The following is a 17,573-nucleotide window of genomic DNA, read 5'->3' on the forward strand; positions in this document are numbered from 1 at the left end:
GTACCTTTACAAAAAGTCCATCTGAGACTTGACTTTTCAAAACAAATTGTTGTATTGAGCTCAAAGTTACAACCTATTCCTTAAAATATTCCTAAATGGCCCAATGAGTGCATTTTGCATTTTGATTTCTAAAAGAATGACACAAATGACTGATTTTTATTCTGTCATTAACAATCATCACAAGCATGTTGCTAGGTTTGGAACAGATGAAACACTAGTGTTGCAGAAATAATGTCGGCTACGGACTGTTGGGAACTTGTTGTGTTGAACGGAACTCTGTGTTGAAAACTTTCCTCTCCGCTCTGCCACACACCTAGCTGACACCCGTGATAGATAGATAGGAAGAAAAAACTCACCACTGACTGTTTGTTTAGTGCTTCAAGTGGCACGCGTCCGGCGCGCGCAATGCACCGGCACCGGGGCAGGGGCAGGAGCCCAAGGTGAATCCACGCGACCGTAGGGCGTGGCCAATCCCCCATCCAAGCGTATTGAAAAGCAGAGGCGTCTTTCCCCGGGCACTCAGAGCAGCTTTAAGGAGCGCGCCCAGCGGAGTGCCCCCATTGAAACAAGTGCGCGTCAAACAGCCACACCACGTGAACGGCACGAGCGGGACGCACCGCCTAGAGACTTTGTGATTCTTTATAAGTTTGTCGTTTTTTTTTTACTGGGAATGGACTTCACAGCCAAGATGGAAATTAGCGTCAGCCAGCAGCATCTGATGCCGCCCGCTTGTTTCTTTTCCGCCGCTGCGGCGCAGAGCATCCAGCTGAGCCCCAGCGGCAGCAGTCAGGGCAGCGGGAAGTCGGTGTCCAAGCAGCCCAAGAGGCAGCGATCTTCCTCTCCCGAGCTGCTCCGGTGCAAACGGAGACTGAACTTTGCAGGTTTCGGCTACAGTCTTCCGCAGCAGCAGCCGCACGCGGTGGCGCGGAGAAACGAAAGGGAACGCAACCGGGTGAAACTGGTCAACAACGGCTTTGCCACTCTGCGGGAGCACGTCCCCAACGGTGCCGCCAACAAGAAGATGAGCAAAGTGGAGACGCTGCGCTCAGCCGTGGAGTACATCCGCGCCCTGCAGCAGCTACTGGACGAGCATGACGCGGTGAGCGCGGCGTTTCAGTCCGGCGTCCTGTCGCCCACCATGTCGCAGGGATACTCCGCTGACATGAACTCCATGGCAGGTTCACCGGTGTCCTCTTACTCATCCGACGAGGGCTCCTACGATCCTCTGAGTCCAGAGGAGCAGGAACTGCTAGACTTCACCAACTGGTTCTGAGCATCCATAGAAGGTAAGAATAGACTTAATAATACCGGAGTGAATAGCAAACACTATCATAGATGAACTTTCATGATAAACACCCTGAACAGTGGCTTATAACATTTCTTGTTTTCCTCTTTTCACAGAAATATGGATCAACTCACTTTCCTGTTGGAGTGCGCGCGCCTGGGATGGTCATGGAGGCGGCTGGGTGTTCTCAAGAAAGAGACGCACACGCCCGGTCCTCCCCGACTGACAGAAAGACAGACACGGCCTCAACAACCCAAATATTTGGGCCAAATCCGGCCGGAGATCAGCGCCAAAGGATTAAAGGAAGACGGGTCTCCTGACAGCGTGGGAATCCAAGCTTCTTTGCATTTGCCCATGATAAACAAAACAAGAAAAACCCTAAAGTGAATTCATGCTCTTCAGCAGCACATTAAAACATTATTTAATACGTTGCTCTTCAACTATGCTAAATCCAATCACAGAACACCAACCCTTTGGTAAACCTCTCAGACGTTTTAATTCAGCAATTGCTTCCAAGTCGCGGATTTATTCTATAATATTCTATATCAAACGCCTTTTTGAAATATATTAAGATATTTTTGTATGTAAGAGATTTATAGATGTTTTGTACACATCCTTTTGTATATATTTTGTCTATATATTGCGAAGTTGCTTCTATACCTCCTGCCTGTGTAGACGTGTAGTCTATTTTTCTCTGGCTCTTCTGCTCACGAGGTTTCCAGAAGGAGTTTGACACTCCGACGTTTTATTCTAGCACCAACGTGTCTTATTTAATAGCAAAACCATGTTATTGCATTATGTCATGAAGTTCACAATGATCAAAACTTATGCAGCTATTGTCCAAACAGAGCGCAATGGCCATGCATTGTCTCTTTATACTGCTAGCGCTATATTACAGATGTTGAAAAAAGAAGCCTTATAACCATATTTTCTACACTAGTACAAGAATAAAATGATTTGCTACTGAATTATTTTCTCTGTCTTATTTTTTGGGGGTGTAATTATTGGAGGGAGGGCCCTTTGATGGGTTACAGCTTTCAACATGTGGTTAGTAGCTGTTTGGAGGGGAAGCCAAAGGAAGTGATGAGATACATACTGCACTGTAGAGAGACAAAAAGGAATAGAAACAACTTTTACGCACATTTTACGCACAATGTATTTTTGTCTGTCGAAATTTACAGGGCTACATTGTCTTTAGTCTCGTTTCTTATGTTCAAGTCTGCCCATTCTGTTTTTTTAAATTGGACTCCATCCACAACAAAATTGATGAAGTTTGCGCAAGCGCAATAAGTAGCCAAACTCGGTGTCGAGTAAAGCATGCACAGATATAAAATCCTACTAAACCTGTTAGATACATGCACTGGTGAAATATGGTTTTCTCCTAGAAAATGCATCTTAAAGTTATTAAACACCATTTTCATAAAACTAATTCATTCTGTTTATTTAAACGCCTTCTCATAGTTTAGACTATGCCACGAAGAGAGGCTGGGCAGATTTAAACGGTTCGTTAGCTCCTCGCATAAGAAAAAACTATTTTAGTGGAATCCCCATTTATAATGTTCGTGTACACAAACTGGGCTTTGAGAAAGCGCCAAAGTTGTAACTTTCGGGTGGAAGTATTTTCATCTAAACCTCCCAAAATGATGATCACACGTTTGCGATCACCAACCGATTTTAAGGCAGAGCTTGTGTTTCTGCAAAACTAGGTCTGACAGGTAGGGCGGAGGCTGCAGCCGGACGCGTGTCTGCTTTAATGAGTGAATGGGGTTTGTGTGGTGCTCGAGTGGAGACACAGAGCTGAATTGGCTGATGGCGTGTGCCTCCTGACAGCAGCATGCCGCTGAACATACAACAATCACCACCTGGGAAGGAGGGAATAAGCCCCGTCTGGGTCTGCGTGTGTGTGCGTGTGATACTTAGGCTGGTCTTCTATCTTTTTTCCACAAACTACAAGACAACAGTTACATGTTATTTTCCTGACGCAATGTTTTATTTATATATCAGGAACGTGTGTAAACCTCAGTAAACTGAACCTACATTCAATTCTGACAAACACAATAAGAAGTGAATTTTACTTGAACTTTTCTCTCGTGTGACTGAATGTACCTCAAACATATATGTATAACAAACCCAGGCTTCTAACATGACACCCTGCAAAGCTGTGAGTCACATCAACATCTTCATTTCTCAACTTTATTCGGATAAAAAAATAAATGATGATGATTTAACTAATCACGTCTAATGAAAGACAATGCTGTCAGTGAAATACACAGTTAAAAACATACTGTTATATAATTAACAAACCACCCGACGACATGTAAACTAACTGGTTGACTATAGCTAGTGGAGGCACTTTATTTTAGGCTGGGTGGGGTAAATCCATAATAATCTTTCTGCATATTGTAATTCAATTGGTCTGAGAGAAAACTAGACTCCAGCATCTTTTCTTGATTCTGTTTTAAGGCTTCGGATAGACTAGCTGTCATGGAGACATTGGTCAATCCCAGGTCATTTCAGAGAGAGAGTTCCTATTGGCTGCTCTGCACATGCATAAGCCTGTGTGACAAAGAGGGGAGCGCGAGAGCTGCAGGAAGAGCTCTCACTCTACTTAAATTCTTAGTTTTGTTTGGCTTCCAACTCACTGCAGCTTTAATGTATGTGTGATACCATTCCATTTTTTTACTCCAATTGTGTAGGAGATCTTGACACAACAGACACAATTTGAACTGGAAATTGCTGTGTAAGCTGAGGCTGCTGCTTGTCTTTGGGGGGGGGGGGGGGGGGGGGGGTCCTTCTTACCAATCAGTGTGCAAAAACACCCGAACATCTTTCTTGGAGCTGAAAAAAATGTAACTGTGATCTCTGCTAGTAGTGATAGTACAATGTTCCAAGCCAAAGATGAACCTAACTGCAAACAGCAACTTGAGGCAAATATTTCCCCTGTAATGTTACAGAGGTCAGGACTAAAATGTAGCACAATGCTATCATGCAACAATTTAGCAATAACAGCACGTAAACTGTTAAAATAAACTCAAAGTGAGTTCTCAAGAACCCAAACTAAGCTATGTATCTATGGATCATGTCATAGAGACTTAAACCCTCTCAGAATTGCTACAGTCATTTTAAAAGAGTAATAAAACCATGAGGAAAGTTATCAACAGGAATTACACGTACAGATTAATCCTATTCTACCCATCCTACATTTTTCCTTCACCTGTTAGCGACCTATGGTAATTACTAAAGGTCACAATAAAATAAGGGCGTTATTGCAACTGAGGGAAGAAAAGGCAAAAGTAGTGGAGGATACTGAAGACAAACGCCGATAATAATCTTTAACATAATAATCTTTGGCAGTGTTGAATGTGTGAAGAGTATTTATAAAAGAAAAAGTTAGGTTGTAGAATCACAGTGTTGTTTGTTGGAGGGTTTTTTCATGATGACATATGCTGCGTACATGACTTCCCTGGTCTAACAATCCCGGTTTGCTGCCTGTCAGAGTCCATTAAGTTTTCTTCTTTGGCCTTCTGTCAAGCATGTATGAACTGCAGGAGAGCATGGCCATATCTAATTGGCAAACCTGTGGCAAAACAATGGCTCAAACTATGTTAGTTAAATATCTCATTGAATATCATTCATCAGTGTTGATTATTTTGGATAGAAGAGGACAACAGTCTGAGCGGCTCAAACGTTGTTTCTTAGTCCAGAACAATAAGCAGTTGTTGCATCAGAAGATTTACATGAGCCCCGCCCCTGAAGCGGTAGAATGAGAAGTAGAATTAGTTTGGGAGGTTTTATCTAATGCTGTGGTGCATTTCAAAGCTTTGTCAAACTGAGATGAAAAATAATCAACACTGCTGCAGAACATTTCAGGACCATAGACAGCACTTTTAAAGCTCTATGAAATGGCATGTAGGCCTATGTAGGCCATTTATCTGATCAATAACCCAGTAACACTGTCTCTACAGCACCTGTTTACTGGTTCCACTTATTATTCCACTTATTTAGTATTATTCATCATTCCCATTCTCACATCTCACATATTCATATTTATTTTATTTATTCATCATTCTCATTTCCTATTTCAGAACTGTTTTAAATGTTCCTACTGTTCATATTGTGACATAATAACATAATACTATTTATCCCAGTATCCTTTGCACATGCTCCACTTTTAAATAATTTGATTAAACTCTTCATAGCACACATGCCTCTATGTTGTTTTTGTTTAGAGTATGTATGTATTGTGTATGTATTAGTGTGTATATTTTTGTTTTGGTTGTTTTGTTTGTGTAAGCACATTGTGAGTAACGATGCTCCAAAGACAAATTCCTCGTATGTGTCCTCATACCTGGCAAAAAAAGCTGATTCTTATTCTGATTCTGATTTAATTTGGCTTTTTTTGTAGCGGTTCCTAAATGTATTTCACATTATCCAATTAATGATGAATATATCAAGTACTCTGAAGAAGTAAAAGTGAAATGGCATTGTAAAAGTAAATCTAGGAGCACCAAATGTCCTTTCTATGTTTAAATATTAAATGTGTGAAAGTAAGGCTTTCAGTACACACTGTAGTTTAAAGAGACACAATTACTATAACAACAATGATTTAGGGGTTATGGTGCTGCCCACGGTAATCTCTTTTATTTGGATGTGAAACTGGTGGAAGAAGTATTCAGATCCAGTCCTTTACTAAAATTACTAATGCCACACTGTTAAAATACTCTATTACAAGTAAATGTCCCGCATTGCAAATGTTACTTAAGTAAATGTATGTATTGTATCATGAAAAGTGTACTTAAAGTATTGAGAGTGAAAGTAGTCATTGCAGAAGAATCCTCACATTTTAGAACATGGAAACCATCCAAACAGTTTTATCAATCAACTAAGTGTTTAATGGTTAAATCGTTACGGTTTAAACGATAATGCATTAAGCCGTCTTTACAGTTAGCTAAATTAACCCGACAAAAGGGGCAGAAGGCACCAAAATGACTAAAACTAATAGTAATTTAAAGACATTGATAAAGCATTGGATCTGGACGGGAAGGTCTGGTGGTTGGAAGGGGTGTGTTGGGCCATAGCCTCAGACACCATTGTGTTATCTCATTCAGCAGCAAATAGTGGCTAAACTCTCTCTCTAAAGAGACACACTTTCTCTCTCTCTAAAGAGACACACTTTCTCTCTCTCTAAAGAGACACACTTTCTCTTGCTTTCTCCTTCTCTCTCTCTCTCTCTCTCTCTCATGACTGACTTGATTGGGCAAATGCTCACCAAGAGGTGTTCTCTTCTCGGATGAACCCTAACCCTGACACTAGATACTGACTGGTTTTGGATCTTATCATTGATAATTTGGTTCAGTACATGTACTTTGTACAGACTCTCTTCCCTCTGCTTGAATTTTCTCTTTGCGTCTTATTTTGTTGTGTGAGGGACATTTCTGGGCATCAACCTCTATAAAAAAAGTAGCAACCAGGAGCCAGATCGTAAGCATGCATGCAAAAGGATGAGACGAAAACGGTGGACACAGCATTAAAAAACGCAAATAAAGCAAGAGATAAAACTCAAAGTGGACAAACCTTGTTCCAAAACGAGAGTGAATCTGGGGTTGGCCTTCATTCAGCCAGGAGAAGGGGGCCAACTTTGAATGTTATGCTTAAAAAAACGGAACCAAAAAATCCTACTCATTCTGCCTTTAATTTTATTTTACTGCCAGTGGTGTGTTTGCAGACATTTTTCCAATCCCTAAATCTCCGACTAGAAGAGGCAGATGTGATTGGTTTTCTCTTCTGCTGCTCGTAATTACGGTTTAAACAATTCAAAAGGAAAGCAGCGCTGATCATGGCGATCCTGTTGGAATGGATTAAAACATTAGACGAAATTTCACTACTTTAAATTCTGGTGGGACCTGGCCTTAAAGATCATAATTGTTAACTTTCCTTATAGGATGAGAAATGACTACAGTGCCTAATTTGCTCCCTTACATTTAAGCGTCTCTGTTTCCTGCGTGTCATCTTTTCACACAAGACTACAGTCCAGATAATCGCGGTGGCAGTGATGCTGATACCTAAGCCACAGAGGGAAGAAGGTGCAGTGACTGTGGTTAGAGGTGGCTGGAGTCATCAAGAGGGTTGGAGATGACCGACTTGTGAATGAGTATGAAGAGGGGCAGGTAGGCCAGGAAGTCCAGCAGGTCCAGGGGGGGAATGTGCTGCAGCTCCAGTCTGATGGCCGCCTCCTGCTCCAGATGGATTCCCCCAGCCTTCAGCTCCAACAGCAGTTGCTCTGCACTGATGAAGCCCTGCTGAGCTCCGGCGTCTCCTCGCTGCTCTTCCATGAGGAACAGGAACAGTTGCTAAACAATAATAATATCGGACATAAATATGATTTAAAAACAAGGTAAGCCGGCTTTGGACTCACTCTTAACAGAGTAGAGAGTGTGTGGGTGTATGCTCATGTGTGAGTGTATGTTGTATTGTGCGTTATTCTCAGGGGAGCCTCAGATTACCTCAACCTGTTTCTAGTCTTTTTTGAGTGCACCTGTTTGCACAGTTAACGCAGTCAAGGTGATAATTGTGGGGGGGGGGGGGGGGGGGGGGGGGGGGGGGGGGGGGGGGGGGGGAATAATCCTTCTGGCAAATAGCCCATTCTCAGGTTCCTGCTGCCTTTCAGTTGCTCAGTACTTCCTTGTATAAAGGAGGGCTGGGCCTGCTTGTGAGCGGCCAGCTGGTGGGCCAGTCCCGGTCCATCTGAGATGAGCCGTGTGTCTCAGGCTGATTACAGGGCTGGGCGGAGTGGACGGCATGTTCACTGCTGGGCACTTTAATGAGATTAAGGCCTTGCTAATCTATGAAAAGGGGAAAGAACCCCTCTCTTTCTCCCTCTGGCTTGCTTCCCTCATTTCTATGCACGAGGACTGAGTGTCTTTCATTAAAAAAAGCTAACTTTACAAAGCCTGCTTTGGGATTGCTCTTCAAAGTGTTTACCAGTATTTATTTCATTATAATTATACCCGCGGAGCCATGAAAGAGAGGCGGAGATGGTGTTTGTAGCATGAATGTGACTAATGTGAGAGTTAATCTGATGCTGCATGGATATAAAGTGCACATTGTCAAACCAAATTCAAGAGTATAAACATGTGGTGGGGAGTTCTTTGCCTATAGAAGTTTGGGACAATTTGAATTTGAACTGCAATCCAAACCATATTATTACCTTTGCTTTGAAGAGCCGCACTTCTAACGAGCGAAAGTCCATGTTGGTGATGAGTGATCGCATAAACTCACTGGAAGAAAAAAGTGAAATGGTTAATTGGTGAAAGTTGCTTTTACCAAAGAACACGTGAGCATTTTTCTTCAAAACAAGTACTCCAGTGATTTAGTATTGCATGTTCATAACAAGTGGAGCAGCAACTCTTAGTGCCCTGTATGGGTCAAGCTAGATTTTATACTTATAACACCCACAAAGCAACTCAACAGCGACTTTCATTACACCCTTCCTGTCTGGTAAATGCCCACAGCCTTAGTTTGCAACGCAGGTTTTTGGTTATAAATTTGGCAACTCCAAGCCCAAAGCAAGGTAACCCTGACAACATGATCAGGGTTACTTTTCCGACATGGGAAAGCTCCTCCAGAGCCACAGAGTGTTGAGTGTCAAATCAGTGCAGTGCACCTTTAAAAGGGCTATGTTTGGGTTGTAGTGAACCACAATGAAAATAACTTATCATCGTGTTGGTAAATACTTTGGTTGCCACGGCAGACAATTTCAGGACAATGTGTTTGCGGCGGCGGGTGAATTTTGGCGGGTCATTTCCGTGCGATTTTGTGTTTGCAGAGATGTGATGGTAAAGTGTTCTGAGCCCATTGTGGTTGCTCACAGTGGCCTGGCTGCCAAACAATACTTGGGCACACGTGGACATCCCGCCACAGTAACGGATAAAACTGCTCTGGTTTTGGGGACAGTGTGTGTGTGGGGGCGGGGGGGAGGGGGCAGTGGGTTTTGGCACAGTGGGAGCAGGGTGAGCTGGGTTTTGTGTTGAGGTTTAGGGAGGGGAATAAGCAACCAGGGCACACTCTGTTGCAATGTGACCACTTGCAGACAACAAAATCTAGGTCCACTTGGATAATGGGAGGGAGAGAAGACCGATTGTGTTGGGACAGACCTCTCCTGTCCAGCGTGTGGCACAGCGACGGTCGTCCCTTCTCTAACGAGCGCCCGGTGTTAATGAGCCCCTCCTCGCCATGCGCTCAATGGCCTGCTAGAGCGAAGAATGGCTGAGCACTAGGCCACCGAGTGCAATGCACGCCTGAATGCTCCCTGTGCTGTGATTGGCCCTTGTCCTCTAACCATGGTGCAGGCAGGGGCTTGATGGGGATGAAGCGGGACAGGGCAGCTAATGATCATTAATTGCACTTGGTTTGCAGTAAAAGAGTCCAAATGCTGGAGCGCTAAGGACACTGGCGTGATAATGGCTAGCGTAAACGAGGGGCTAGGGGGACTGGTGACTGACTGCAAGGAAGATAATAGCAGCCTAACCCATTTTCTTTTTGTCGGCCCTCCTCTGGCACCCTGCTGTGACCAACATAGAAGACATCTCGCTTACGTAATGCCCAAAATTTTGGCGGCCTCCTCATCGGGGGGGCAGTTTACAGTCTAGCGGGGGGGTGAAGGGATGCAAACAAATTCTGACCTAGTTTGGTTTGACAGAATTGAGAGTTGTTTTGGGGTATGTTTGAGCGGGCTGCCGTGATGCTGTGCTCAGTGGGTAAGAGGGAACTCTCTGGAGGAGGAGGGACTCTTGTTTTGTTAAGATAAGTTCATGTTGAGGAGAGCTGGGCGAGGTGATGTTTGCACCAACTTTAGCAATCCTTTGCTCCCTGACTCATTTAGTCCAGTAAATTTCCCGGAGCAAGGACACTTACAGTAACTGTCAGTGCATGCTCACAAATCCAACACAAGGGACAAGGAATGAAAGCGAAAATAACAATAACAATGATCGTGAAGGCTCCACTGATGCTATTTGGGAATCCTGTATGGCAATGTGCTTCTTGGCAGATCATGTGCCTTGCCCTGAGGGAATGTGGCGCTGTGTGAGGTGGACTTGTTGGGGAGCACAATGCTCAACAGGGACAGATGGGCTGAGTCAAGGGCCAAAACAGCACGGCACAGAGGGCGAGAGGTAGGCAACAAGAGCCAGAGAGATTACAGACACAAGAGGGGCGGACAGTTAAAGTTGAAAAGAAAAGAGGAGGGTGATGGGGGGAAGGGTGTAATTAGTGAGAGGTAAAAAATGGAAGAAGAAAAGTAAATCTATATAAAAAGGCAGGAAACACCTCCTCAGATTTCAAAGCCTTACATGATCAGAAGGCTGATTGTGTAACTACTGTTGCAGCTCATTTTGAAAATAGGATTAGAGACAACAGGATTAACTGAAACAGGTAAGAGGATCAATTTAGTCCAGTTGGGATGAAATGACAGAAGGATGCTATTGTTTTCTCCTTGTTTAGCAGCTGGCATTACGAACGCTGATCTTCTCTCTTCTTATTATTTAAATTGCAAAAAGAAGTTCTGTGAAAAGAGGTTTAATATGCTCATTCATTATCATTTCTATAATTGCCTTCATACAGAGGAGACACCCTGGTCTCTCTGTGCCAGTGGGGCAGGCAGTCTACAGGCCTCCTCTAATACACAACACAAAGGGCTGGCCGTAAATCACAGGACCCGTGACCCTGACCCTTTCCTCACTAAGAGGGAGCTCTCACTCCGGGGTGAGGGCTTTGGGAGCAGGCCTTGACCCTCGGAGACCTCCAGAGTAGGCTTGGCTCCACACACTCCTGTCTGTAGGAAACTACACAGCCCAGGGCAAGAAAAAAACGATGTGTGTGGGAATCTGCGGCATATGGGGCATAATGTAGAGAGACAAGGACGCCAAGGACGAGTTCAATCAGAGTGATGTTTTCTGTCTGCACAGGGTCGAATGTAGGGCTACTTCTAACTTTTATAATCAATTAATCTCCAGATTGTTTTCTTGATTAATCATTTAGTCCAAAAAATGTCAAAACAATATGAATAATGCCTGTTTATAGTCTCCCACTGCCCATGTTAACACCCTTAAATGTCTGCTTTTATTGGACTAACAGTCCAATAAAAGAATATATTCCATTTAAAGTGAATCAATAAAAAAAAATCTGCTATTTCTCAGATTTGAGAAGCTGAAACCAGAGAATGATTTGCATTTTTGACTAATTGAGTAATTGTTGTAGGGCTAATGCATATGCGGTTACACATCCAAACTCCTAACTTTGACTTCTAAAGTCAAATGAAATGTCTGAAGACACAGGGTGAAGAAGATCAAAGGAGGACCCACACACGAAGACCAAATCACTGGAACTAATTTGCGTACACACTCTTATTCTTATTTATGGAAGGTCAGGGACTTTTCTTCCGGCTTCATTGAGGAGTTCAGAGTGTGGAGTCTGCTGATGGTCACTTACTCCATGGTGGCTATTTTCTCTGCCAGACTAGCAATCACCGCAAAGAGCCTCAGATCCACAAGCCCATCTGTCACTCTGAAGTCCACCATCTCCAGGATCTATAAAAAAAAGCCATAAAACCAGAACTATGGTTCAGACTGAGTCTATACATTCATAATCCCCAAAGGATGAATCCCACTGACTTTTATGATCCTTTCATGACATTTTCCTTATTTAACATTTGTGATTTTGAGTAAAATGTCTTGATGGATTGCCATGAAATTTGATAGACACATTCATGATTAACTGTACTTTGGTGATCCTCTGATTTTCCATCTAGCGCCACCTTCAGGTCAAAATTTAAATTTGTCCAATACTTTGACTATGATCATATACCTACAGAACTAATAAGCTAATTAGCAAATATTAGCATGCAAACACACTAAACTAAAATGGTGAACGTTGTAAACACCTGCTAAACATCAGCAATGCATTAGCTTTGTCACTGTTAACATGTTAGCATGCTGATGTTAGCATTTAGCTAAAGTGCTGCAGTGTCTAAATGAAGCCTCATCAAGCCGCTGACATGGCTGCAAACTCTCAGTCTTGTTAGTGAGTAGTTGTCCTTTGAGATTATTATTCAATCATTGCTTGGTTATGAATGACTTGCAAAAGCGCACATCTTTTTATAAAAGTCAAGACTTTTAACGATACCTGAAAGACATGGTAGATATCATTTTTTCATTATTGTAATAGTGGCTTTGATAAAAAAAAATGAATTGTGTGTGTGTGTGTGTGTACAGATACAGTAAAAGCTGACCCTGTACACGTAAATCTCTTCTTCGTCAGACAGCAGCTCTGGAGGAATGATGTTTTTAAGAGCAAGTAGAACTTGAAGGCAGGAGATGTAGCCGTCACCATCATCGTCCTCCTGCAATAAAATCATTATCATCATCATCATCATCATCATCATCATCATCATCTGGATCAGTGGCTCATTTGAAGGATTTTCAAGAGCCTTAGAGGCAAAAGTATCCAGTATAGAGACAATTCAGAAAAAAATGAAAAAAAGTTCTTTCTTCACCTTAGAAACAGATGTTTGACAAAATCTAAATTCTAAGTTATTCTATGAGCACATAGCACAGGGAAACACAAGAGGAATTTATTTTCTTCTTTTATTATGTTTTAAATGTTTGTGACCCCCTCCAGTTTCAGGTTCTCACATTTAAATATTTGCTAATTTTCTGAGTATTCTATCATAGTATATTGAATATCTTTGTGTTTAGACTGTAATTCAAGTAATTTCAATATATGAAATGTTAATTATATTTACTACTTTCTGACACTTTGTAGCCCTAACCATTAATAATTGATTGATTATTGCTATCGTTAGGGGTGTTCTTGATGGGAAGCGCAACATATTACAGTGAGCGAAATAGAATATTCAGGATATTAAACAGGTTCAAATGCCTTTTTACTTACTGTTTCAAAAGCTCTTTTGTACTCAGCCAGCTTCTCCTGACTGAAAATGCAAAACTTTGCCAAAAAGTCGACTGCAAAGAGAAGAGAGGAAGACAAAAGACAAACCTTTAGAGCCTGCAGAATGCTTAGCTGGACTGTTAATTTGTACATTACATTTTATAGCATACATAACTTTCCAGCTAGAGTAACAGAATCAGGCTTCACTGTGTGTGTGCAGGATGGATTGGAGCAATATTTCTCTCCTCTGGTCATACTAGGGTCATTGAGGGTGGACAATACAGGGCGAGTGGTTCACAGGGCGTCCAGTTGGCCATGATCGGGGTTGGGGGGGGAGTGCAGCCAAGTGCCAGAGTGGCATTTGGCTGCCGAGTCTTTATTATAAATACAAAAAGTGGAATGAATAGATGCTGGAGAGACGCAGCAGCAAAGATGTTGAAATAAACCACAATATTCTGCTTTATAAGGAAAAAAGGTTTCTACTGTGAATGAATATTGACTTAGAAAACGAACTATTGAGTCATTTCTTATAAGCAAAAATGCCAAATATTCTCTAAATCTGGCTTCTCAAATGTTAGAATTTGCTGTTTTTGCCTTTTCTTAGGTGAAGGCACCTGAAGATCTATGTGTTTTGCTCTATTAGTTGGACAAAATGACCATGGGAAGACATCACCATGGACTGTGAGTAACTTGGACGGACATCTTTAACTGTTTTCTAATACGCTATAGAGCAAAAGTATTAATCGAGAAGATAATCAGCAGATTTAATTGACTTTTTTAAGTAATAGTTGCAGTCCCACACGAACATTTAATAACAACTTTGATCCAGTTTGTGCCTTTTTCATTTGGAGACTTTAGCAGTGATGATTACGGATAAGCCAGAGCAAGAAAATATCCCCAAAAATCTCAGAAGTAATACTTCTGTTGTGGTTGTTAAGACTTTGTGACTTTTTCTGTTCAGAATCATCAAAGACTTCTTTCTAAAGACCTTTTCGGCTATGTTCACACTTGGCGTCGATCTTTGACAAGAAAAAGTTGACATGGGCAAAAAAACAACAAAGCCGGCAGCGGTTTGCTTCCAAAAAGCAGCCGAGAGCGTCTCTTGTTGCTATAACAACAGCTACTGCTACAGTATCCTAGAGAGCTATGTGGAGCGATGCTAATGCTAGTTAGATAAAACAAAGTGGTGGTGGGAGCTAGAGAAAGAACAGAGAGAGAGCGGTAATACCAAGAACACAGAGCACCCAGTCATATCATATCACTCGCTGTGCTCTGACTCCATTTCTTCTTGTTGCCTTGAAAACATCAGGTCTGGCTACACCGCTGTCATTAGTCAGTTTTTCCAGAAAACTTGAACTTTTTTTTGGAACGCCCTGAGCTGCAGATAAAAAGTCGGCGTTGGCGTTTAAAAATTGCGTTTACAACTTTGTTGAAAACACGGTTAACTCCATTGGATTATAATGTAAAACAGACACTAGCAACTCAATAGAAGACGCCAAGTATGAACAAAGCCTTTAATTGATTATTTTTGGACACATTTTTTAATGATCTTTAATCTTTAATGAAGAAGCTTAAAGTCTCCAATACAAAAACGATGATTACACGATGGGCAACAAACTGAGGCTAACTACACTCATGAATATTTCAGTAGGCAAATTTGGGAGGGAGCGTGACTTGAAAAAAGAGGGGGTAGAAAATGAAGGCTTTTAAGCTGCTGCCACTTCAATTTAGGAGATGAGAATGAGTCTGATGAATAATGAATCTATTCATTGGTTTTGAGAAGAAAACAGGAGCAAAAGAGTTGATATCAGTCTGGACTTAAACCCCTGGACCTCTGGGGTTTATCCGCAATAGCAGGGGGGCTGTTTGAATCTGCCATTTATCAGCTTAGGCCTAATCGAAACCAGGCCTTCTCTGGCCTCATCCTTTCACATGCAAAATGTTACATTCGCATCGAGTCAATTTGACTTGTTAAAGCTTGATTGATCAAAAACCTACGGGCCGGCTTCGCGCATCTGTTTGCAAATATCTGTGATGAGAAGGGGCTGCAGGACGAGGAGGATCTGGAGTCACACATGCAGACACCGCTCAGCCCGCATGGGACCAGGTTTAAAGTCCTCTCTCTTCAAAAGACACCAACACACACATCCACACAGTGGCTGGATCAGTGCACCGGTCAATTTGCTAAAGTGAAACGCAGCTTATGTGAGAGAGTGAATGGATCCAACTTCTCTCTTTTACAACGAGGCAGGCTGAGGTTCACCGACCATCTGGAGGAGAGTTAGCAGTGATTGAACATACACACACACACACACACACACACACCCACACACACACACACACACACATATATTAACAGTATTTTTTTTAAAGGACCCATGGTGATATACACAAAGATATGTTTTGAGACAGTGTTACCAATCTGTAGTTTGTTTGTAGTTTTGCCAGAAAGTAATTAATTTTTTAACTGTAAAATGTCCTGGTTGCAAATGTTACAAAAAAAAATACAAAAAAATAAAATTAAAATAAAAACCTTTGACATTAGGTAAACCAAGTCAAAAAATCTGCGATTGTACTGAGAAACAATGAGAAAATTATTGTTTTGAGGACAATATAGGTATGATATCATAATTTTATACTATTTACTATGATATACACTAGAGAAAGAAATGTTGCCTGAAGTGCATAGTTCATGCTGAATGAAGCACAGTTAAAGGAAGTTCAACCTCAACATCAGCCCCAACCACAGCCTTGCCTGTTCTTGTCATGCACGCACACAGACCCACGAACACACACACAAACACACTGCAGTGGTTTTGGAGGAGGTCGGGGGGGGTCCCTGGTAGAGGGGAGCACTCCGTCAGGGAATCAGCCGGACAAAAGGTGCAGTGGAGTGAGAGATTGAGGGAGGAAGCAAGGGCGGGTGGAGGAGCAGGACAAAGCCGAGGCAGTAAAGCCTCCTGCCTGATAGCCTTATCTGATTCCACTCCAGCGCTTGATGGCTTTTTTTTCACCCTGCCTTTAAAGCGCACAGGTTGTGCCTTTGGTGTGAAGCCTAGCAGAAAATGTTAATCAAGAGAGGCACTGTGTGGAGAAAGGCGAGAGAAAGGGGAGAGTCACTCTGTTGAGGCCATAATCTGTAACGAGACCGAGGCGATTCAGTTGCAATTGAGAGAGGAAGAATGGGGCCATGATGATGATGAGCAAGGAGGTTCACTCTTTCACTGCCGTTTGTTTTTCTGTTTTGTTCCTTTTCTCTTGCAGAGTGACTGCTTGTGTACCGGTCCGCAGGCTGCAAACAACCGCGGGTCACAACTCATTTAACACACACTTGAACGTCATTTTCAATGTCTGCAGCTGACAGATGAAAAACCCTGCTGACTGCACGTCTGACAACTATTAGTACTCATCTGTGTATGATTTATGTGCCCTCTTTTTTTGGTGCTACCTGAAATGTGTCTGTAGCACTGAGTATCAAAGCTGTTAAGGTACTGAAAGGTTCCAATGTTCTGTTAGATTTACAGTTTTGTTTACTTATTTGATCTCAAGTTATATGATTGGATACGTTTTTCGAATAACACATTACATGTACAATTCCTATTCACGTCAAAGGTTGCACGCCTCTGGAGCAACTAGGGGTTAAGTGTCTGGCTCAGGGACACATTGGTTGATGTACTGCAGTGGGAATCGAACCCAGATCTCTCCCACACCAAAGACATGTGTCATGTCAACTGCGCCATCACCCCCCCTATAATTTTGCCATTTAAATACATGGAATTTTCTGCAGAGACATTAGTTAAATCTGTGATCTCTGGGGGAAATGTGATAAAATAACACACAATTTCTACCATTAGAAATCCGTCCCAATCTTAGCATGCTAGGCCTACTAGTCTCCAATTTCAGAGTGGAAACTAAAATGAGTTAAGCTAGCTCAACAGCTTCCTCTATATAAATGAAATACAAACTCAATAGTACGATACATCCTTCAAAATGTTAAATGTTTTAAATTAAATTAACCAGTGATATGTGTTTATTGAAAAATCTTTAAATACAGATTTAAAAGGAGTTCCAGTCAGTAGCACACTATATAAGTTAAGGGCATGTTTCCTAGTGACGCTGTTGCATATTCTAGCAACTAAGAGGTTTTTATATTTAGATTGGAAAACTTTGCCCGCCAGCCATTATGGCTGGTAGAGGCCCAAATTTACTGGTCACTTTTTTTCGGTATTCAAAATAATAAAAATAAAGTGCACTAAAATATTTTGAATTGCTTCAATACATATTTTATTAATATAGGCAAATTAAAAGTGATGTGTTTTTTGCCTTTGTTGCAACACTGCTCCTG

General features: G+C 42.0%; 2 protein-coding genes across 2 annotated transcripts in view; one reads left to right on the forward strand and one right to left on the reverse strand.

Annotated features, from left to right (window-relative positions):
- The first annotated feature begins 527 nt into the window (after positions 1–527).
- Positions 528–2,253, forward strand: ascl1a (achaete-scute family bHLH transcription factor 1a). Its single transcript, XM_034863997.1, has 2 exons — positions 528–1,286; positions 1,402–2,253. The coding sequence occupies exon 1, from the start codon at positions 671–673 to the stop codon at positions 1,271–1,273; it is 603 nt and encodes a 200-aa protein (XP_034719888.1). The 5' UTR covers positions 528–670; the 3' UTR covers positions 1,274–1,286; positions 1,402–2,253.
- Positions 2,254–6,650: 4,397 nt separating this feature from the next.
- The window catches only part of LOC117938729, a 50,879-nt gene continuing 39,956 nt past the window's right edge, over positions 6,651–17,573 (reverse strand). Inside the window, exons 11-15 of the mRNA XM_034863572.1 lie at positions 13,232–13,302; positions 12,570–12,680; positions 11,771–11,868; positions 8,493–8,562; positions 6,651–7,635 (exon numbers count right to left, since the gene is read on the reverse strand). Of these exons, the coding sequence (XP_034719463.1) occupies positions 7,384–7,635; positions 8,493–8,562; positions 11,771–11,868; positions 12,570–12,680; positions 13,232–13,302 (602 nt within the window). The 3' untranslated portion in view covers positions 6,651–7,383. The remainder of the gene's footprint in view (positions 7,636–8,492; positions 8,563–11,770; positions 11,869–12,569; positions 12,681–13,231; positions 13,303–17,573) is intronic.

Source organism: Etheostoma cragini, chromosome 23 (genome assembly GCF_013103735.1).
Source record: "Etheostoma cragini isolate CJK2018 chromosome 23, CSU_Ecrag_1.0, whole genome shotgun sequence".
NCBI classification, from domain to species: domain Eukaryota; kingdom Metazoa; phylum Chordata; class Actinopteri; order Perciformes; family Percidae; genus Etheostoma; species Etheostoma cragini.